Source organism: Aspergillus bombycis, assembly GCF_001792695.1.
Source record: "Aspergillus bombycis strain NRRL26010 chromosome Unknown contig00005, whole genome shotgun sequence".
Classification (NCBI taxonomy): domain Eukaryota; kingdom Fungi; phylum Ascomycota; class Eurotiomycetes; order Eurotiales; family Aspergillaceae; genus Aspergillus; species Aspergillus bombycis.
In genome coordinates, this window is record NW_019170007.1 from 39,632 (window position 1) to 61,345 (window position 21,714).

The 21,714-nt window shown below is 48.0% G+C and overlaps 8 protein-coding genes across 8 annotated transcripts; 6 read left to right on the forward strand and 2 right to left on the reverse strand.

Moving 5' to 3' along the window:
* Positions 1 to 17: 17 nt before the first annotated feature.
* On the forward strand, positions 18 to 890 carry ABOM_001248 (uncharacterized protein; the record flags this gene model as incomplete). Its single annotated transcript, XM_022528378.1, has 3 exons — positions 18 to 107; positions 192 to 222; positions 319 to 890. The coding sequence occupies 3 exons, from the start codon at positions 18 to 20 to the stop codon at positions 888 to 890; spliced, it is 693 nt and encodes a 230-aa protein (XP_022393796.1).
* Positions 891 to 2,449: 1,559 nt separating this feature from the next.
* Positions 2,450 to 3,363, forward strand: ABOM_001249 (type 1 glutamine amidotransferase; the record flags this gene model as incomplete). Its single annotated transcript, XM_022528379.1, has 2 exons — positions 2,450 to 2,603; positions 2,666 to 3,363. 2 exons carry the CDS (start codon positions 2,450 to 2,452, stop codon positions 3,361 to 3,363), a joined length of 852 nt encoding a protein of 283 aa, XP_022393752.1.
* A 2,100-nt stretch (positions 3,364 to 5,463) lies between these two features.
* ABOM_001250 (MFS transporter) lies at positions 5,464 to 7,239 on the forward strand (the record flags this gene model as incomplete). Its single annotated transcript, XM_022528380.1, has 5 exons — positions 5,464 to 5,698; positions 5,756 to 6,135; positions 6,205 to 6,217; positions 6,277 to 6,347; positions 6,415 to 7,239. The coding sequence occupies 5 exons, from the start codon at positions 5,464 to 5,466 to the stop codon at positions 7,237 to 7,239; spliced, it is 1,524 nt and encodes a 507-aa protein (XP_022393809.1).
* Positions 7,240 to 8,953: 1,714 nt separating this feature from the next.
* ABOM_001251 (uncharacterized protein) lies at positions 8,954 to 9,404 on the reverse strand (the record flags this gene model as incomplete). The annotated part of the gene is made up of 2 exons (XM_022528381.1): positions 8,954 to 9,274; positions 9,336 to 9,404. The coding sequence occupies 2 exons, from the start codon at positions 9,402 to 9,404 to the stop codon at positions 8,954 to 8,956; spliced, it is 390 nt and encodes a 129-aa protein (XP_022393808.1).
* Positions 9,405 to 11,874: 2,470 nt separating this feature from the next.
* On the forward strand, positions 11,875 to 13,323 carry ABOM_001252 (thermophilic desulfurizing enzyme family protein; the record flags this gene model as incomplete). The annotated part of the gene is made up of 3 exons (XM_022528382.1): positions 11,875 to 12,221; positions 12,281 to 12,402; positions 12,455 to 13,323. The coding sequence occupies 3 exons, from the start codon at positions 11,875 to 11,877 to the stop codon at positions 13,321 to 13,323; spliced, it is 1,338 nt and encodes a 445-aa protein (XP_022393812.1).
* A 787-nt stretch (positions 13,324 to 14,110) lies between these two features.
* ABOM_001253 (fungal specific transcription factor domain-containing protein) lies at positions 14,111 to 16,352 on the forward strand (the record flags this gene model as incomplete). The annotated part of the gene is made up of 4 exons (XM_022528383.1): positions 14,111 to 14,893; positions 14,945 to 15,215; positions 15,277 to 15,420; positions 15,469 to 16,352. 4 exons carry the CDS (start codon positions 14,111 to 14,113, stop codon positions 16,350 to 16,352), a joined length of 2,082 nt encoding a protein of 693 aa, XP_022393810.1.
* A 616-nt stretch (positions 16,353 to 16,968) lies between these two features.
* Positions 16,969 to 18,909, forward strand: ABOM_001254 (cytochrome P450; the record flags this gene model as incomplete). The annotated part of the gene is made up of 7 exons (XM_022528384.1): positions 16,969 to 17,221; positions 17,296 to 17,608; positions 17,665 to 17,896; positions 17,961 to 18,245; positions 18,318 to 18,437; positions 18,491 to 18,654; positions 18,753 to 18,909. The coding sequence occupies 7 exons, from the start codon at positions 16,969 to 16,971 to the stop codon at positions 18,907 to 18,909; spliced, it is 1,524 nt and encodes a 507-aa protein (XP_022393780.1).
* Positions 18,910 to 20,108: 1,199 nt separating this feature from the next.
* On the reverse strand, positions 20,109 to 20,827 carry ABOM_001255 (flavin reductase family protein; the record flags this gene model as incomplete). The annotated part of the gene is made up of 2 exons (XM_022528385.1): positions 20,109 to 20,405; positions 20,483 to 20,827. The coding sequence occupies 2 exons, from the start codon at positions 20,825 to 20,827 to the stop codon at positions 20,109 to 20,111; spliced, it is 642 nt and encodes a 213-aa protein (XP_022393807.1).
* Between the last annotated feature and the right edge of the window lie 887 nt (positions 20,828 to 21,714).

Below are 21,714 nucleotides of genomic sequence, written 5' to 3' on the forward strand. Positions count from 1 at the left end.
CGCCATTCATGGCAGAAATGGAGACGGATAACTCTATGGACTTCACCTTCACACAAGGCGAGGTTCCCTGTCAGATCCCTGCCAAGTTCCTGGCCCACTATGGACCGGTATTCAAAACTCTTAACAAGCCCAATCCCGATCCGATTCCTCTATAATTCTATGCTAATGCTGCACTCACAAACGATATGTAGGAACCGCACCTGCAGTTCATCGCACGCAAAGGTGAGCTTGACCTCGCTATTTTTATCTTAACAGAACATTGTTTTGTGATTATATTGTCTAGTACTGACACAAACGGCCGGGGTTGTTGGGCAACAGAATACTTTCAGGATTTGACAGCACGGTTCGCGGCCGTTGAGCGTGCAATTGATAACGCCACTGCCGAAGAAAAGATGCGATTATCCCTCCAGAATCTGCAGCCATTAGATGGAAGTGTTGAGACGGCGTTGGATCGAGTATTCCGCTTCATTGACCAAGAAGGTCCCTTTGATGGAGTATTGGGACACTCTGAGGGAACTGCCATGGCGGCTACCGTCCTACTAGAGGAGAAAAGAAGGTTCCGTCAAACAGGTCGGCCTCCGCAATTGAGGTGTGGCATTTTCTTCAACGGATTCCCGCCTCTGATCCCAGGGCAAAATAAATACCTCCTGGCGGACGACGAGGAGGAAAGCGGGATGGCGTGTGAGGATCGGTGTATTAACGTGCCAACGCTTCATGTGCTGGGATCCCTCGACCCATGGGTCTATGGCTCGCTCGCTTTATATAACGTCTGCTGTCGCGAGAAGGCGAGTTTGTTTGATCATGGGGGCGGTCATAGTGTCCCCAGAGATGTTCGGACAATTAGAGAATTAGGGCAGGTCGTCCGTGAGATACTTGAGCCCTTGAGATAGACTAGAAGCTTTTCACTTTTGGGCTTTTTGATGTGAATGAAATGGGATCCTTGTCATATAGACCGTACCTAGACACCTAATATCCCACAACTAGTAACTTGTCTTCCTTCGTCATGAAAACAGCAGTACTGCCTCCTCCTGGTTGGATTACCATGCGGCATACAAGCCCTGCCAAGGTCTCAACCCGGTGTCTCTTTCCGATCAATGGAAGCGAGTAAAAGGCCACTTGCAGGGTGAGCATACTCTAACACGAGTCAACTTATGGAGTATGTGCTTTCCCACCCTGTATATCTGTCTCCGTGTCGCTCTCTCCGGTAATGATCGTTGCAAAGGCATACTTCGGATGGGATACGACCTGTGGCGTATTGGTCATGGTCGTTAATGTTGCATCTGGTGATGTTGCGCTTGGAGTGTCCTGTTGGATGCTTGGTGTCTCGTCAGCCACGACAATTGGCTTCATTGGTAATGATGTTGTGCCTAATTTCAGGCCAATAAGCCACCACACCAGTACTACCATACCAGAAATGACTCCCACGCCTTTTCCCGTAAATGGCGAATGTCTCTATGTCATAACAGTCGGCATGTTGAGGACCGGCAACTACCCAAGAGATATGAGCCTGTAACGAGGTCGGCTGGGATGAATGAACTCCTGGAGAGAGCATAACTGAACTATTAGCTAGACAGATGGCCGGGACACAAACGACGACTTCCCAATGTACTGCCATGACTGTCTTTGTTGACTTTAGGGTAGATTAGACAAAGAACGTTAATACTTCGTCCAAGAAACATTCTAGATATAATTAGCTTACAATTTCACTCCCTTTCAACCCATTATATCGTGACTATTTAAACCCTTCTTGGAGGGCTCGTAGAGTGTATTGGTGACAGCGGACTGTAGCCTTTTTATATGGTTTACTTTCCAGAGTACGAGCTCAGACAGCCCCTGTAACACGATAATCTTCCCCTCAAACAGATTATATGCTGTGACTAGAATGTGTGACAGGCATTTCCCAAGTTGATATCACTTCTATACAGTTGATTACACCCATACAGGCTGGGTCAAGCCGTCCTTAGTTATAAAATGCTTAACGATATATCCTAACTGACAATATTCCCATCACGTCGCTTGAACTTCAACATGATAGCTATGTATCCAAGACAATGCCTACTGCCTTTGCACTGCCAGCCCCATAGAGAGCATAAAACTCTCAAAGAGAAAGGTACGGATCCAGACTCCGAATAAGCTTGGTCTGAATATACATTCCACCAAGCTTCATGTGTTGGCACAAACTCTTTTGAATTGATGTCAGTGATGTTCTACCGCCACGCCCGTGTTTGTTGCTAACTTCTGCAGGTATAAGTTATCTTTCCTTTAGCTCAGATTCCAATCCCGTATGAGTCATATAAGGAAATCCATCACTCGCCCGAGAGACGCAGAAAAGGTGGGCCGTTGGGAATCAATTACCCGATCTGGCAACCGGATCCGAAGCATAAAATGATTTGAACATCCGGGAATTTGCAGCGTCCACCACCTTTATATATCTCACCTCGACTTCAACATGTCCTTCCACATCGCTGTCCTGGACACGGACGTCCCCGTTCCAGCCGTCTATACGCCCGCGGCCTATATTCGTCTCAATTTCGCGATCTCCTGCGATCCGCCGCCGCACGACTCTCTGAAGCTGGACATAAAATCACCATCTTCACCTCAGCGTACGATGTCGTAGGCGGAACCTTTCCTCCACTGGAGAGTCTACGCACCACCAAGCGCCCAGAAAACTGTAACAATGAAAATGAGACCTCAAACCCGCTAGCACAGCCAATCGACGGTATCCTCATCACCGGCGCAGCAGCAGGAGCCTACGATGCACCGACACACCCATGGATTACACCCCTGGAGTCATGGATCCAAACAGTATACACCCAATACCCGCATGTAAAATTCTTTGGTTCCTGCTTCGGCCACCAGATTATCGCACAGGCGCTGCTCTCCACATCGGCCCCGCAATGTGCGCCGGGCCCCGCAATGAAAGTTGAGCTTTGTCCGGATGGGCGCGAAACGGGCCTCGTTCCTATTGATTTGTCGCCGGAGTTTGTGGCTTCGTTCCCGGAGGCGGTGGATAAGCTCCCAGGTGCACAGAAGCAGATGCGGCTGCAGGAGATTCATGGGGACTGGGTTGTCCCTGTGGCGGGACCGACTGCGGCGTTGCCGGCCGGTTGGATCAATGTTGGGTCCACGGAGCTGTGTCCAGTGCAGGGATTGTACTGCCCTGAGAGGGTTTTGACATATCAGGGGCATTTTGAATTCGATGTCTTTGTCAATCGGGAGACGTGTCTGGCGTTTGGGAGGAGGTTAAAGTGGTCTGAGGAGGAAACTGCGCATTATGTGGGATTGATTGAGGGGAGAGGGGAGGATGATTCGAAAGTTGCGGCTGAGGTGGTTGCTACGTTCTTTTGTGGGTTGAATAAGTGAGTTGGATGGGGTGGGTGTCTTCTCTGCTTCAATATCTGTCATTGAGTATAGGCTGAGCTTGCAAAGGATTGGACCCTGGGGTATAATGTAAAGATTTAGGTTGGTACAATTCATCCAGAACCATAAGCAATGTAAATAGTCATTGACATGTACTTTATCAGCCCTGTGGGTCTCTTATAAAGATGGCGTTTGGTTACTAGTGGAGGTAGAACAGCGCCCTACCACGGATACGATGGCTAAGACTATAACCAATAAACCACCCGAAGCGGCTTTGCCAGCATAGAAGGTGAAGAGAAACTTGGGTCCTTCATGATGGAATCAATGGCTGCTAGCCGTTATAACCGATAAATCACACTATACAAAGTACTTGACGGGTGAACGTGCTCTTAACTGTTTTAATGTCCGCGAAAGTTCATATATGTGTCTCCATAGCTCAGGCTTTGAGAATGGATATACGTAACACCACATAATGAGCACTTGTGCCTATTCGTACCGGAGTTTCTACAATATTGTAGCTTTCCTGTTTCGGACGCCGCCGCTTTAGTGAGGGTACTCAGGGGGCCTGCTCGGTGAGCAGTCACCAGCCCTTTATTCGGTGCGTGGAGTTCGACGACCGTCTGATGAACGGCACTCAACTTTTGTCCGAGTCCGTACCAATACTCGTTATACAAGATGACGCAAGTAGAAAATGGATGGGGATTGATTCAACTCCCAGTGGCAAACTTCTAAAGTGAGCCAGCAGAATTGAGCAAGAAGATCGAGCAGAGATATATATTCGGTATGGGTGTCCTCATCAAGTGTTCATACATGAACACGTTGCACGCAGCCGTCATTTTCTGATCGAGAACCACCTAACACCTGCATCTAGACGACCTGTCGAATGGTGTCAAATTTATTCATCTATTGACTTTTGTTCCAGTGTCAAGGCACGAGATTGTTGTCGCGGGAGCCATTTAACTACATGGATGTGGTAAGAGACGAAGAGCAGAGCGGACTTAAGAGCGACCTTATCTCCGCGGGCTCTTGATTCATTTTCTCGCCGCCTTAATTAATCCCTCTTTGCTTTTCCTTTCTTTTCTTTTCCCTTCACGGACTGGAAAAAAATGGCTCCTTAATGATTGGTTGAATATACGACTCGGGGATTTACAATTTCGGGAAAAAGCAACCGTATCCCCTGGCACATTAGGTGCTTACCATGCAAGAGTTCAAGTCGAGCTGGATCCCATGTAGGGTTGTTCTCGCACAAGGTTAGCGCTGACCGCCATGAAAAGCGCAAGAAGGACCTTTTGCTGCCTGATTAGTAGTATTACTATGCTTTGAATTGGATGCGGGTCCTACCCGAGCCCCACCTGACATAACTAGTCCTAGTATACTACTACGTAGTACTATACTACGTAGCTTAAGTAGATGAATGGAGCTTCGCTATTAATCGTCGTGATATGTGATATAGGCTACGAATGTGGCGACACAAAGTGTAGCAATGCTGACCGACTCTTGTTCCTAATTCATCCATACGTACTTCCTCTTTCTACCGGTGGGAATCTGGGATTTTACTGCGACCTGGACCAGTTCCCTCGACCCGCTCCTTTCTTCCTATAATAGAAAGATACACATAGGTATTCATCATACCTGCAGATATCCCACTCTTAAGCATACTCTTCTCACTACTTGATCAATCAATTCAAGCATCTCAACCTGTCTCTTCTAAGACTCACCCTTGGAATGGGAGATCGTCTGAGCGGATACCGTGCAATACTGTTTTAGCGTGTTTTGACATCATGTCACTCCACCTTAGCTTCACTCCTAGTACTACTAGTACTAGTAGTGGTACTATAGTTGGAGGATCCTGGACAGCCCCGTGCGCCTTCTCGGGAATTTCCGAATTGAGGTAAGTTTGGTGGCCAAGACAACAACAGGATACATGAGCAGACCATGTTTGGTCGTCGTTTCACAGAAACCACAGTAACCACGGAATTTAGATGTACTTACCTCCGAGTGTTCTCAGTAAACTCCGATGTCAGAATATCTTGATATTAAGCGCACGCAGATGCATGTTTCATTGAACGCATTCTCCCCCTTCGCCCTTTCATAGCCTCCGCGATGAGACCTTCAACAGAAGAGAAGCAGCCAGAGCTCGAGAAGGTGCTATCCAGCGATATGACTTCTGCCAAGGAAGCCGACGAATCCACGATGACTGCCGACGAAAACATCACCTCTGACGAACAGGAGCTGGTTGACTGGAGGGGTGACGATGACCCGCAGAATCCCCAGAACTGGCCTCTAGCTAGAAAATGGTGGCTGGTTGGTTTGGTATCTGCGGTAACCTTTAACATGTGTGTGATGTTTTACTTCTGTTTGAGCTAAAATTCAACAATGGGGCGAAGCCTGACAGTTTCCAGCTCTATGGCGTCTACAGTGACCGCGCCCGCCGTGCCCTTAATCATGGCACAATTCCAACAAAGCAATGCAGAACTTGAGTCATTCGTGGTCTCCGTGTATATTCTGGGGTTTGCGTTTGGGCCATTAGTTGTGGCTCCGCTCAGCGAAATGTACGGGCGGTCTCTGATCCTGCACGTCACGAATGTCGTTTTCCTCGTCTTCAACATCGCCTGCGCCGTGAGCACCAATTTAGCCATGTTCACCGTTTTCCGATTCATTGTCGGGTTGATGGCATGTACACCTTTGACTCTCGGGGGCGGCTTCATTTACGATCTGATGCCACCGCAATACCGCGCGAGAGCTTTGACAATATGGACCATGGGCCCACTGCTGGTATGTTAATGAATTGCCACAAAACTTTCGTTGAAGGCAGAAGGCTGACACGACATGGCATGAATCTAGGGGCCTGTTTTGGGTATGATCGATGTTCTACGCATTTCCCCACGAGGCGTGATCTTACTGATAACGCTGCAGGTCCTGTCATCGGAGGATATCTTGCCGAGGGAGCTGGATGGCAATGGGTATTTTGGCTAGTCACCATACTGGTATGTTGTTTATGCTGGCCCTCCTCACCCAAATAATGGGAGCCTGGTTGAATAACTGGTGGATTAGTCGGGCGTCCTAACAATTGCATGCTCCGCATTCGTCCGAGAAACTTATGCACCTGTCCTGCTGATACGCAAAGCTGCGGCGCTGCGGAAGGAAACCGGAAACCGCAGGTTGCACTCGAAATACGACAGTCGAACAGGTGTTTTTGATACGTTCATACGTGCCATTGTCCGCCCAACGAAGATGCTCCTGTTCGCGCCTATTGTGACATTGATGGCGTTATACATTGCGATGAACTACGCTTACATGTATTTGCTCTTTACAACGTTCACATACGTTTTCATGTCCAACTACCACTTTACCGAAGGTGAGGCCGGCCTTGCCTACCTTGGAGTTGAGACTGGGTTTATTCTAGGGCTGCTGATTACCGGGTTCTATTCCGACCAATACCTCAAAAAGGTGCGAGGTAGCCGCCCTGCGGTGCCAGAGGATCACCTTCCCCCAATGGCCATCGGCGCCATTCTTGTTCCTGCGGGTCTGTTCCTTTATGGCTGGACAACACAGTATAAGGTCCATTGGGTTGTTCCCATCATCGGCACGGGTATCTTCGGATTTGGAATGTTGTTGGGCTTCATGCCCGTGCAGGTCTACCTTGTTGAGACCTATACCATATTCGCTGCAAGTGCCATTGCCAGTAACACCGTCGTTCGATCTTTGCTCGGCGCGGTTCTGCCCTTGGCATCTCAGAGATTGTATGACAATCTCGGATACGGCTGGGGCAACAGTCTCCTTGGGTTTATCGCGGCGGCGTTTATCCCAGCCCCCATCTTTTTGATCAAGTATGGGGCGGCGATCCGATCCAACCCGAAATTCCAGGTCAAGTTGTAGGACTCACCAGAGGGCAGATGTGTAATTTTCCTATTTGACAAACCTGGCGCTGACAGACTCTGTGTTGTGAGTGATACTTGGGCCAGCCTCACCCCTTACCAGGTCGTAATATATAACTAGGGAAATTCGAATATCACCAATAATTACCGTACAAGCCCGTGACTCCCTCCCCCCCATCATCACCTCTATGTTGCCATTCAAAATCCCTTTAACCATTCACTAGTGAAACCCTATGGGCGATAATACTAATCAAGCGAAAGCGCATCCAATTGTATGATACTACCTATTTGCTATAACCCTTTCCTAATACTGTATACTAGAGTCAGTCTATATTTTTCTTTCCTTACTTCTTCGGCATAGTCTTCTGGTACAACGCTGTAATTAAGGCCGTTTTCTATTTATGACGATTAGAACCTATATACCCAATTCTAGTTACCCAGTTTATATCCGGTACTTTAAATATAGAGAAAAGGAAATAAGAAAGCAAATCATTTAAATTAGTACAGATAGCACATAAGTTGCTTTACTATAAATATACCATTCCAGACATTAAAACAGCCCCTTAAAACTTGAGTGGCAAACGGGGAGGAGGTTAATGAAGTCAAGCTTCTCCGCCCGCAGCGATTACCCCGTTAGTTGCAAGGATCGAACCTAGTTTCCTGACAGGCCCCGCATCCACCAAAGAGGATCAGTTGGATCTGTGATGTGGTGTTTGTTATAGGAGGTACTACTAGTACTCCATCTGAACCACGTGGGTCCAATCCGATCCTTTTCGATCCACAGCCACACCTGCTGAGGGTGCAACCTCCGTGACCAAAACAATACAGCTGCCGCATCCACTACCAGATCTGTATTTGATGCGTGCTGTTTCCTAGTTGTATAACTAGGATATGTTATTGGTAGAACAGGGAAATACATGCGCACCTTTCCACCTGTCATCAACATGGTCTAGATGGAATGAGCGGGTACATTGTAGTAGGCCCTAACATGTCTTAAACTGTACTAACTCCTCGAGGTTGCATGCATGCATGCATTGGTGCTGACAGCGTGCAGTGGGTGACCCATAACTTGACTAGAAGTGGCTGATGCTCAGAGAACTATAAGCTGCTACTAGTTGCTAAATAAAATTATTACCATTTTGCGGAACCCCGGCGTGGTGATTTCCACCCAGCCGGTTAGAATGAGTTCCCGCGCTCCTGACACACGGCTTACTCGCCAGCAGTTTCGTTCTAATGACTGGGTGGGGTGATTGGCCATGTGGGGATACGCTTCAACAAACCAGTGGCCAGTCGCCCTGATCAAAAGGGCAAGGGTTGGAGACTAGGTTGGACATCATATGAGCCTGTCGATCGCGCGGATCCAAGGATGGAAGTTGTACTCCACATACAAGCCTTGTTCCCCATACGTAGTACGCCAAGCTTGCCAAAGGATCAATACAGCCAGCAGCAGTTTAACATATCACTCATAATTCCGCTAACTCCGCCAGCTCCGTTAGCCCCGTAAACTCCACACTGTGTTCAGTGTGTCCATTGTGGCACCGTCTAGTGTCAAGCACTACCGCTATGGCATTGACTTGGCATGTAGCAGCCACCTGTTACTACTCTCGTACGGGGCAGGCACTGCTATAGTACCTACGGAGGATAACTCGTTGGGAGCTCCGACTTATTTCGTCAATTGCCTATTGAGTTGGTTCGATATCATTAGCATACCACCCTTAGCCCTTGTCAGACTTGTCGAATTTGGTGATCAGTCCTGGAGCGTTAGCCAGCCGTGGAAAGGATGTAACAGATTCGGGATGCCTTTGATTGGCAAGGTCGAAAATGAGCAGATTAAGCCAGTTCCACAGCATGACCGCTGGGACTCTCTCCAGCACTTGCACCAAGTCGGGAGAGCTAGTATGGGATAAAACAGGCGCAGATAGAGCAGCGAATATCCCGAATGCAGTGTCTGGAATGACGAACGTGGCAAAGTCGCTGTCAGTAAAAAGCCATAGCGTTTCAGGCAGATTCAATAGGCTGAAAGGCTTTTCGAACTGCTATTTCCCTAATAAGAGTGGGACCTTAGGTACAAATATGGAATGTAAATCATAAGCTTACCACGCGGCAACTGGAAGAGACCGTCGCCTCTCCGTTCTGGCTGGCGCCTTTCTCTCCCGTGTTGTACATGCTGGGTAACTGAAGTTCCCTTGGATTGATGCTTATGTAAAGCTTTCGTTTGTACACGAAGCAAGGGAAGATGGGAAATGCCTAAATTATGTGTACATGGCTGTCACGTTGACAATATTAAATATATGACTATAATAATAGCTAGACTGGCGTTCCGAAGAAAGAACAAGGGATAACCTCCAGTAAGAGTCTCACAAATTAGAATGCCAGGTCGGAAATTACTCCATCTGGTCGTTCCCGTATCAGATAGCCAGTCTTCCATGATTCACGAGATTTCCATTTTTACCTGAACAATGGCAATGCCGGCCTTAACATCAGCGCCAAACTAGGAAATATCCGAGGCAAAGATAATAGCTAGCTCGAGACTTTTGGACAGGAACAGTAATTAACTCATGCTATGTCAACCAATAACCCTATCATGTTTGCTGGACCATACTCTTTATGTGCACTATGTAGGCGTTTTGCCTGCAGTTGTAACGTAATCGCACGTTGACGCTGAAACCAGCAAGATCAGAATTCCAAATTTGGACTTCTCCAGCTGCCCTGCAGTTAATCCATTTCTGAATTATCCCAGTAAGAGACGCATGTTACCTAATGTTATCAAGCTAGATTAACATTTAACTGAAATATAAAAGGTTGAGTTCAACAAAGACAGTACAGTGGAGTACAACCTATTCTCCTCCTGACGGACTGCTGTACTCCTTTCGCCATCTCTCGAAGGCTTCGGAATCGTTATGCGTCTATTTATCTTACGCAATGAATCATGGTTTTCATGGTTCCCTAGCTAGATTCAATTTGGCGTGTAGGCAACAGGCAGAGTTTGCTCACACACTCGTAGTCACAGCCCCTATAATGAAAATGGTCTAATTCCATATTTAAAAAGCTGCATAATAGTGACAAATCCACAGTCAAGATTCGTGGGCAACGCAGTTTCTTTGGTCACATCCATATCGTTTTGGAGCTTGTCGATCTTAGTTTTCAGCGCGGAGGCACAATCCTCGGCCAACAGTAATCAAAGGAAATCCTGTCCGTCGCTGACAGTGGTCAACATGGCCCTTGCAGCTTTCTCTGGATCTCCTCCCTTCACGGCTCCAAGAATATCTAGCAAGGTGCGCGTTTGGGGGACCATTTACTCAACAGCCGTACCACGATAAGCTTTATTAAAGCCACCAATATCCTGATGTTGTTTAGGTGTGGTGGTCCTTTTCGAAAATGGCGTCCGAAATAGTTCAGGCACCACAATGAGCACTCTGATGCCAAATGTTTTAAGCTCGAGGGAAAGCGGCTCGTGAGCCGCCTCTATAGCAAACTTGCTGGCTGAATACGCTGAACGGTCTGCTTTGGCGATGAATCTTCCAATGTAAAACATTAGGATCTAAAGGAAGCATTGACAAGCTTACCCGGCTCCGCTGCTGATGAGAACGATGTGGCTGGAGCCTTTCGCACACATATCGGGAAGTACTACGCGCAGAGTCCGAAGAGGGTCATAGTAACTAATCTCCATCTGGGAACGAACCTCTTCTTCGCTATGCACAAGAAATTCTATGAGCGCAATGGATCTGACGGGCGATATGACAGTCTACCTGGTGCCTTCAAGGCCTCCAGTAGACGCATAACCGGCATTGTTTACCAACACATCAATGCCTGTAAGCTCCCAAGCGCTTCGACAATCCCTCATGGGCGCAGCCTTGACCAGGATCCAGGGCTATCCACTTCCCTCCACGCTTGGTGACCCCAGACAAGTCTTGAGAACAATGAACTCCTAGTACTAGGTATGTCTGGCCCTGGCCCACCCCCACTTCTCACCCCTTACTCTGCGATCAGCTCAGGGCGCTCAGGGCGTGCTTAGGTCTACTCAGTGAGCGAAAAGCGGCGAGGGGTAAGCCAAGAGTGAGCACTAAAATGGAAAGGGAAAGCCTTCGAGCTGGGTAGAAAATCCGGTACATATGTAGTATGGAAGAAACACGCTGAACTTGGGGCCAACTACAACTTTTCAACTTCTTTTCAAATACACCTAACCAGACTTCTAGTTTTCATCCAAAGGTCATCCCGCCAGATAGGAGAACTAGCTTCAAGTTTCGCATGATTCAAAATTGGGCCAGCGACTAGTTGAAGACGTGATCGGAGCGAGAAGCACACAATCACAACCACCGCGAATCATTCTACACCAACCCGCTCTAATTGAACTCCAAAACAATAACCTTATGGTCTTATCCAGATAGCCAAGAAATCATATGCCAAACTTCTGGCCTCAAGAGACTAACGGAGGGTCGATCATGATCACCAATTTTCGGTATAATGCGCATCAGAAATGGCATCATCGGCGGGTATTTCGGACGAACGCATGTACGAATTGGAACTGCGTAACCCGCGGCTATATAAACTAGCATTTGGCCCGGTACAGTCTTGCTATATACCCTGTACTGCACACATCGTTCAATCATATCTAAGGCATAAAGCTTAAGACATCATGTCACAGTCCAACCCGACAGTGCTAACTCTTCAGAACCACCCTCCAGCAAATCCTACACCCCCTGCATCAGACCCCTCTACATACCAGGTCTACCATGACGCATTCGCAGCAGAGGGACAGCCAACGACAACGGTGGGATGGCTAGAGCGAGCGCGTAAAGTGTCCGACATTCTTGCGCTAGATGCATCGGCCAGAAGCAAAGAGCAGAAAACGCCCAAGGCTGAGATTTCCTTGCTGAAGAGCTCCGGTCTAACCAAGGTACTGGGCGACGTCAAGTATGGTGGTGGCGGCGAAAGCTGGGAGACAGGATACAAGGTCATTCGCGAGGTAGCTGCAGGAGATGGGTAAGTTTATAATGTGAGATGGGAGTGAGTGACTTGAAACATACTAATTGACTGCCTAGCTCAATTGGTATGCTTTTGGGATATCATCTACTTTGGTCAGTTACTGCACATATTGTGGGTACCAATGACCAAAAGGAGCGTTATGAGAAACTCATCATTGAGAACAACTACTTCATCGGAGGTACGATGCAATCGGGTGTTTAGGATGAAAACGACAGACTAACTCTCCCAAGGAGCTGTAAACCCTCGCGATAATGATAGCCGTGTTACTCGTGCTCCATCGGGCGACGGCCTTGTATTCAACGGATTCAAGAACTTCAACACCGGAGGTGTGGTCTCGGATCTCACTGTTCTGGAAGGCGTCTATGAGGACACAGAAGGCCACATATTCGCCTTTGTACCGACCAGCCAGCCGGGGATCGTCTTCTCACACAACTGGAACAATATTGGTCTGCGTCTCACAGAGTCGGGCTCAGTCAAGATTGAAAATGTTCCTATCGCTTGGGAGGATGCTTTGGGATGGTCAAAGGAAACAACAGCGCCCATACCGGAGGTCCTCCAGGTTCCCTTCACCGCGCTTCTGTTGCCTACAATCCAGCTCGTGTTTTCTAACTTCTATATCGGGATTGCACAAGGCGCTCTCCGCACGGCGAGGCAGTATACCCTCACTCAAACTCGTGCCTGGCCATTTGCCCATGATCCCAAGCCAAGCCCGACGGATGAGCACTACGTTCTTGCCCGCTACGGGAAGTACTTCGCTTCCTTGCGTGCCGCGGATACTCTAGCGGATCGTGCAGGTAAGGAGATTGCGGATGCTTTCAATGAGCATCGGTTGAAGAGGGATCTGTCCGCGCGTCGACGTGGTGAAGTGGCTGAATGGGTTGCTAGTGTGAAGGTTGTAGCGACTCATACATCGCTGGACGTTACTAGCGGCGTGTTCGAGGTCACTGGAGCGAGGTCGACCGCGGAGAAGTATGGATTTGATCGCTTTTGGAAGGATGTGCGGACTCATACATTGCATGATCCTGTGGCTTACAAGGAGTCGGAGCTGGGACGGTTTTGGCTGTTGGATGAGGTCCCGAATCCTACGTGGTACACCTAGGTGATGATAGACATAATATGGTTTAGCTATACCCGGAACTATTGGTAATAATGAAGCTGCACTTGACGTTTGTTATTCAAGATGGAGGAATGGTAATTACTGCCCATTTGTAAACGAAACGATTGCCCTGCTGCCTTGCAATCCAGGCAGACATTTGCGCTGCGGGGAAATGCATCTCCTCTTACTAAGCGGAATCTACTCACTTCCGAGAAATCCACCAGGTTTCGAAACAAAATCCAAGGCTTGTAGAAAGATGCGTTGGCGAAAAATGCTGGTATCCAAGTCGGATTCCATACAAAGAGGCTATCCGTGATCCAAAAGATGGGCTCTACCAAGAATCCCCCAACTTTCTCTTGCGATATTTGTCGAGAAACTTTCCGCCGCCAGGAACACCTCGACCGCCATCTCAGACGTCATTTGGGTGTGCGCCCTTTTACATGCTCCTTGTGCTCCAAGTCATTCTCCAGAAGGTATGTACTCCGGCATATAGAGAAAGGCATCTATCTTATTTGCACACAGAGACACATTGCAGCGGCATCTCAGCACGCATGACGATCAGCAGAACCAGACCCTACCGACATCGAGGACTAAAAGACCTCGAAGCAACCATGCTTGTCAAAACTGTGCACGTGAGAAACAGCGCTGCAGTGGGCATCCGCCTTGTATCCGTTGTACTAACAAGAGCCGCACCTGTGTATTTGAACATCACTCCCAGGGTGGCGGTGGTGCTCAAGAGAGATCATCCGCAGTACCTGTATCAAGTCAAGATGACATAGGACAAGCGGAAATGGGCTTTAGTGGAGACATAAGGAAGCTTAGACCCTCGCTGGGAGACTCCCAGCTGGTGGAATACGCTAGCGTTGAACCGCCGGCGGAGATAAGGCCCTGTCTCAATGCGTTGGGCGATGCGAACTATGTCATCGACTTGGGCAATTTGTTCACATGGGGCCCGTTCGACTGCCTTTATGACCCGCAATACAGTGCGTCTCTTAACAACGGCGCTGGGCTCAATGGCTTGGACACACTCTGTCAGCAAAGTCCCCTCCCATTTGAGCCTCCCCCGGCTTTGCAAACTTCTAGGCCGGACACACCTATTGAACCAGCTACCCTGCAGTCACTGTCTACTCCTGCAGAAGAAGCTCATCAATCTTCCGAATCTGTATCACATATAGTAAATGATCTCACAGCATCTAGCTGTGCATCTCCGCAAGGCGATCCGGATTCCCATTCTGACGATGATATACTGATCGCAGAAAACTTCTTTCATGTGAAGGCCGTGCGAAATGAAATGTATGAAAAGATCCAGAGCTTCTATCTTGCCCAGACGGACATGTGTTTCAAGAAGGTAGCCTTTCCGGACATCAACCGTCTCAACTGTCTTGTTCAGCTATATTTTGAATATTTCCATTCACAGATGCCATTCATACATTCAGTTATGTTTGAAAGCGACAGCTCATGGATTCTAGTGCTTGCTGTGGCGGTTATCGGAAGCCAATATACTAAAATGGCTAAGGGCAAACAATACATTATAGTTCTCTCCGAGCTCTTACGTCGTGCCATCCCTCTTGATGTACGCTCAATGTTTCAATGACACGCAATCTGGCCATGCTAACCGCCCCAGGCTGTTAAAGCACTGCAATACGATGCTATGACCCTGGCACAGTCTACTTTACTGCTCAATGTCAACCTTGTGTTCAATGGTTTCCGAGATGATATCATCAACTTGCAGTTTCTGCGCACCTGGCTTGCTACACTTATTCGCCCATTTCTTAACCCCAATAGTAAACGAGATTCTGTCTTGCTCCATGTCTCCCGAACTGTAAATATTTACGACCGATGGCATGCGTGGCTTCAAGTGGAAGCCCGCACCCGCCTGGTATATGCATTTTTCCGTGAGTTGATACCTTGCTCCTATACTCAATGATCGGATCCAAGGCTTACTAGTGGATCCAGTTCTCGACTCATTTTGTGTCGTATTTCTTGATATGCAACCAAGCTATTCGATGGATGATTTTGAGAACAGACTCCCTTCTTCAGACCAACTCTGGAGCAGCCAAGATGCCCACTCCTGGCAGTCGCATCTCCAATCTTCCCGGGGTAAGTTAAAATTCTATTCTTGGCTCTTTGAGTACTAACCTCCATTAGAGACACCCATAATCACCCTAAGACAGTTTCTGTCATCTAGCTGTAGCAGGAACTTTTCTCTTGGACAATTATCACGGTTCAACAGACTGACATTACTACTCGGTCTCTTTGTCGGAGAGAAGCAAGCTGCGAACATATCTCGATTTACTACTCGCTTTCTAGTACCTAGCGGTAATCCTTGTGCGCTACGGCACTCGCTTGAGACACCCAACTCATACCCAAGCCTTAATTCCAGATACCAACTTTTAGAACCGAACTTCACACCAACAACGTCAGCGTCCACTTTCCCTGACTGCTTCACTATCTGCTATCATTTAACATCGATTTTTAGATACACGTCTTTGCGGGATATACTTGCTTACACAGGGTGGCTTGTTACTACTGTGGAGAGTATCGCAGCCGGGAAGCGCATAGCTCAAATAATGGAGAAGGACACAGAAGGTGCACGTAAATGCGTAATACATGCCGGCGCAGTAATCAGGGAGATCCGTGGTGTCCTAGCTCCCGCCTGCTACCATGGTTTCAGTCTCCTATTTGCGTTTCTGTACCTATGGGTCTATGAGCGGTTCTATACCAGCACCACTACTAAACGGCCGTGTCCAGACCAGTCCTCGCCATATAAGCTGCTAAGGATCGACCGTGACCCCAAATCAACGCTGGAGAAACAGTGGATTGCTGGCGACCCCGACTGTCGACCTTACTTGACCGGTGTTGGACTCCTCTTGGAACCAGGAGCTTCCACACGCCTCCTTAAAGAATGTCAACGTATTCTCAAATCTTTTGATGCATGGCCGCATCTTCGAGCGGGATTTATTTTTTCGCTCAATGAGCTTGTTGACGAGGTGAATCCATTGACCGATGTCCCATATTCATGGGCCTCGTGAGAGCTTGTCGCTTGACTGTGAGAGCCATTACAAAGGCTTCAGACGTCCAAAATGGACACGCATATTGTAGCAATTTGCAGAAGGCCCAGGGAGTATCTGTATATAATATACAACCAAGTTATTCCGATAGAACGGGAGCGGTATGGACTTATATTGTTCGCCAGATGTGTGAATCACGAGACGGTTTAGGCAACTTGAATTCCCGTATATTTAGTTGACCTGCGCTGCCCTTTTATTCTTACATTATTCCATACTAGCAGTTTTGATATGACAAGGATGTTTGTTTATGCGGCAGCCACCCATTTAGTCCGTTGCGGAGCCGATAAACGATCCACTACCCGGTGGAGATATAACCAGCCGGAGCGGGGTGCACCTGCACTACAGCAGGCAGAAGCTCCTAGACATGTTTCTAAGCAGGCCTTCGGGTCAAGTCGAGACTTCAATGCGTGCACATCCCAGCTCGGTGATCGAGCGTCGGTGGGGATGCCCACGGCAAGTGCCAGGGGGGTCGAAGCTATAAGTACCCCGGCGAGGTACACACTTGAGAGCAAAACAGCTCTGTATCAAGCATAAATCGGATCAGAACCAGTGTCGAATACTGTACTCGTGGATCACCATGTCTAACATAGCCAATATCGCGGACAGCTTGGGCGTGCCCTTCCTGAAGACACAGGGTGCCAGCGTTCTGATAGTGCTCATCATTGGAATTGGAACCTTGCATATCATCCGAAACATTTACCGTCGCCATTTTCATCCGCTGTCCCAATTCGCAGGCCCACCCGAAGCAGCCTTGTCGACGAACTGGCTCTATAGGATTAACCAGACAGGCTTTCCGGAGCACGAATTTGAAAGACTACATGAGAAATACCGTACGGCCCTCCAGGGTAAATTAGCTCATTAACATTGTTCATCTTGCTGAAAATATACCCCCTCAAATCTCTAGGAACCAAGGCCCTTCGCATCGCCCCTAACGAGCTTCACCTCTCTGATGTTCATCAATACAAAGTCATCTATAGCCAATCCAAGCCCTTCCTCAAGAACCCCCCTTTCTATAGCTCTTTCAACATTGACCACTCACTGTTTGCTGAGACAGACCCGACACTGCACAAAGAGAGACGTAAAATGTTAAATCCTCTATTTTCTCGCTCGGGCGTATTCAAGCTCGAAGGTGTTATCCATACCAAGGCGGGAATCATGATGAAAAAGATTGACAGATTGAAGGAGAAGCACTTGATAAACGTTTATGACGCCTTCCGGTAATCTCTCTCCGGTTAAATGTCAAGTTGTTGAACGTGTGACTAATAACGTTAAGGTGCCTCACAACAGAGGTTATTATGGAGTTCGCCTTTGCGCGCTCTGCCAATATGCTCGAGGAGGAAGAATCGACATTTGACTCATGGTTCTTGAGGGCGTTTGATTCAGTCGCTAGCGACATGTGGACAACCCATGAATGGCCTGTACTGCGGAAGGTCGGATCACGTTTGCCAAAGAGTGTTATTAAGATAATGAACCAAAAGGTTGCCTCCTTTTTGGAAGTCATTAATGTGAGACATGCCATATCATCAGAGCTTTCATGTTGGTAGACACGTACTAACCCTATCTTATTAGTTCGCCGAGAGCTGCATGAATCACTATGAGAAACACGGCAATACCACCTCTCATCCAGTTGTCTTCGAGCATCTTACGTCAGTGTCCTACCCTCAGAAAATCACCGAAGCCATGGATATCCTGATTGCTGGAGCGGATACCACTGCATCTACCCTTACAGCAGCGCTGTTACATATTCTCGCGGATAAAAAGGTTCACAGTAAGTTGGTCGAGGCCGTACAATCGGTGCAGCCAAACGAACAGGGGATCCTGCCACTCCTGGAACTGGAAAAGATTGATTATTTGGTATGTCCCCCTGATCGCCACTAGTGTACCCTTCTGCCATGAAACACTATCCGTTACTGACAGAAGTGTTAGGCGGCTTGTGTGAAAGAATCCCTGAGGATCGGAATGCCCGTGCCTGGTCGGTTACCTCGCATTGTTCCCAGCAACCTGGCTCAGCCCTTCACTGTTGATGGAAAGATCATACCCGCAGGCGTACGTATCGATCCGATCGAGTTCGACTCAAACAGATGAACTAATGTGCCCAGACCGTCATCTCAATCTCCGCCTACACAATGCACTACAGCGAGGAGCTCTGGGGCCCGGACGCACGAACCTTCAATCCCGAGCGCTGGCTGCAGCCTGACTCCAAGAACTTGGACCAGTACCTCTGTACCTTCTCCAAGGGTGCTAGGATGTGCATTGGACAGAAGTAAGTTCCACCATATCTGCAATAGCTACACCTAACAAATAACACTTTGGCATTCTTGTGGTTGCAACTCGATACTGATAGTCCTTATTATTTTATAGCGTCGCATTCGCCGAAGTCACGATTGTGATGGCATATATATTCCGGAACTATAAGCTCAGCCTTCCGCCTGACTTTCAACGACCGAAACAGAAGGACCTTTTTACAATGGAGTATGGGAAGCCTGGTTTGCCGGTCAAGTTTGAAGCTGTAAACTAAGATCTATCGCTTGTTTTGGGTGATCATATGCTTTGTGCATATATTGTGCTGGGGTTAGATAGTTTGGGTCCTAGAAAGTGCAATATGACTCTTGTTGAATATGGATTATGTGTTTTGCATTCAATACTGCATTCTTTATAGAACAGCCTCCGATAAATATTTATATCATAGTCTCACAATAGGTTGCCTGACGGGATACATAATACTTCAGATTGTCCTAACCTAACCTTAGTTATGACTATAAATCCATCACCACCGTCCTTTAACCCCGCATGTAAGAGATACAGCCAGGGCTCTGTATTCCACAAGATCAAAAGAGCATATAATTCGGGATCGACGATCCTGAATGCCCTGGAGTCACCTATATAGTATACTGCGATTGCAACCGCCGTTACAGCGCACCAAATACTTCAGAAAACAACATCCTCCCTACCCCCAAAGATCAAATCCAAAGCCAGCACGAACAAGTATAATCACTAATACAGTCATCATAATAGGGCCAGGGATTCTCCCCTGAAACACAGTAGTAGACCTTGTTTCCGAAAGATCGACAGAGACCGGAAGTAAGCGAGTCGGCCCCGTCGGCCCCGCAATGCTACATTACCGGGATCGACATTGGATTCATAGCCGGGGATCTAGACTTCCGTGCCACTTGGAGTACGTACTTCTGTGGGCTATGTGTTTATGTCTCTTGGTGACTGGATGCGGCACGGAGGTATTGTGGTTGTGGTGGTGGTGGTTGTTTGGTATAGACTGGGCAATGGCTACGGTGGGCGAGGTTAGTAGGCTGAGTTGTAACTTGTTCCTAACCAGCCGGTTGATACTTGATTAAAGGGATCTACTGTTTTGTAGTTGATAGTTGAGATTTTGTTTATTTATTAATTAATACTTAATTGTCTAAGGATGTATTGCATATATTATTGTGAGATCTAAGTTTATACCTCTGTACGGCACTATTGTTGACTTAGTAATGGCCTTTCTGTAGGGAAGGATACGTAGCCGATTGATATTGTACTACACGACGGACATGTTCTGTAAAGTGTTTGTTCAACGGCTAACTACACCGGTACAGACCCTCGATCTTCTAAGAGGGCTCTCTCACTCAACCACTCATGATAGGGTTCAATAAATCATCCTGATATGTTTCATGATGATGACCTCGTTCGAGACTGTAACAAGTGAACGCCAGCCGAAAGTCTTTATACGTCCTTTTCCGTTGTTACCTCCTCATCGACGGGGTTTGAGAATGGCCGGTATCCCTCTTCGTTAATTTTGGCGAGAATCGACGGCGAAGTTTTCTTGCGAGACAGTCCGTATAGCTCCTGAAAGCTCATAATCAAGGGATGCCATTTGTCGGGGTCAATCCGGTTGGCATGCCCTGCCATGCGAATATTTTCATGGACGTGAGTTCGCAGAACCTGGACCTCCAAGGCGATGAATCCTTTCATCTCGGCGTCCTGCATCATTTCATACACCCTCTTCAATTCGGCCTCCATCTGAGCTGGGCACTCAGCAATACGGGCCGGTCGAATCAAATCGGAAGCCGCGGGCGTCAGGCCCACTTATCCGACACATACTTGTAACCGTTCATGCGCTTGAAGTACAAATATCCGTTCCCCTCGGTCGCAGTTGAAACCTCTTTTGACCCCGTTGTTCTTGCTAGAGCATTTACAGCTGCGGCCATGTTGTCGGAGGCGAGGTTGAGCACGCATTGCTTGGTTCGAATCAAGTTGATCGTGGTTTGTGATATGGCCCCTAGGCCCAGCATGCATCGATTGCCCAGCCACCATGCTGATGACATGGGCGCAATATTGGATGTTCCATCTTCGTTCTCCGTTGTGATCAATACCACCGGTGTCCCCCAGTAAAAGATGGGTGGGGAAATCGTCTCGGAGGGGGGGATCGACATTGATGCCATGGTGTCTGTGTATGTGAGATTTGAGATATCACTAATCCCGAACCCTGTGTCACTCCAGAGTGCTGGCGTGCTAGGCTTCCATATTTATATTTCACTCGGCTGTTCCTGTAGAGTGGTCACCGACCTCCCTTCGCTATTGTCACTTGCTCTCGAAGTAGCTAATGACCATCGCATATACCATGATATTTCCCTGGACCTTGCGAACCCGGCCTTCATTGCCCCTTGATTTAGTAGAAGTGACCAATCACCTGCTGTACTGCACTGCATATTCTTATTCAACGTATATACTGATTGGTTACTCACCGGCTGTTCTGGACCTCTGCAAAGGCCATACGTGGGTCTTCGGTGCGGGTGAGGCCACGAGTCATTGCTCCAGAAGTAGCCAATAGGCACTAATCTCTGCAGAAGCTGCTCAGCTACGTCAGTTGTGTTATCCTTTCTGCAGCCGCTAACCTGTCCAAGTTGCTATGGCTCACAAAACAACCAGAAATACTACGTGAGCAACAGGGTGGGCGAGACTGAGCGCACATAATATCCTACGTAGATAGCAGCTCTCTGATGCCATGCTTGTTGCCACTCAGACCAGCACTTCCATCCACATTTAACCCAGTACCGCACCCCGACACTATACCAAAATCACTTTCCCCCCCACGACTGCCTGAATCACAATATGCACCCCGCTGAAAGCATCTATCAGCTTGTGTTTGAAAGTGTTCACTACGCCGGTCTGAATTGCATCATCGACAAGAATAAGTTCCAGGCGGTGCAGACCCGTCAAACTTGCTAACCCTCTCTGCACCCATTCGGCTTCAGTATCGAGAAGCTGGGAACCACCTTCAAGTAATTGCCCTTCAACCGTCAGACTCAATTCCCGGAGCCCAGCGCCA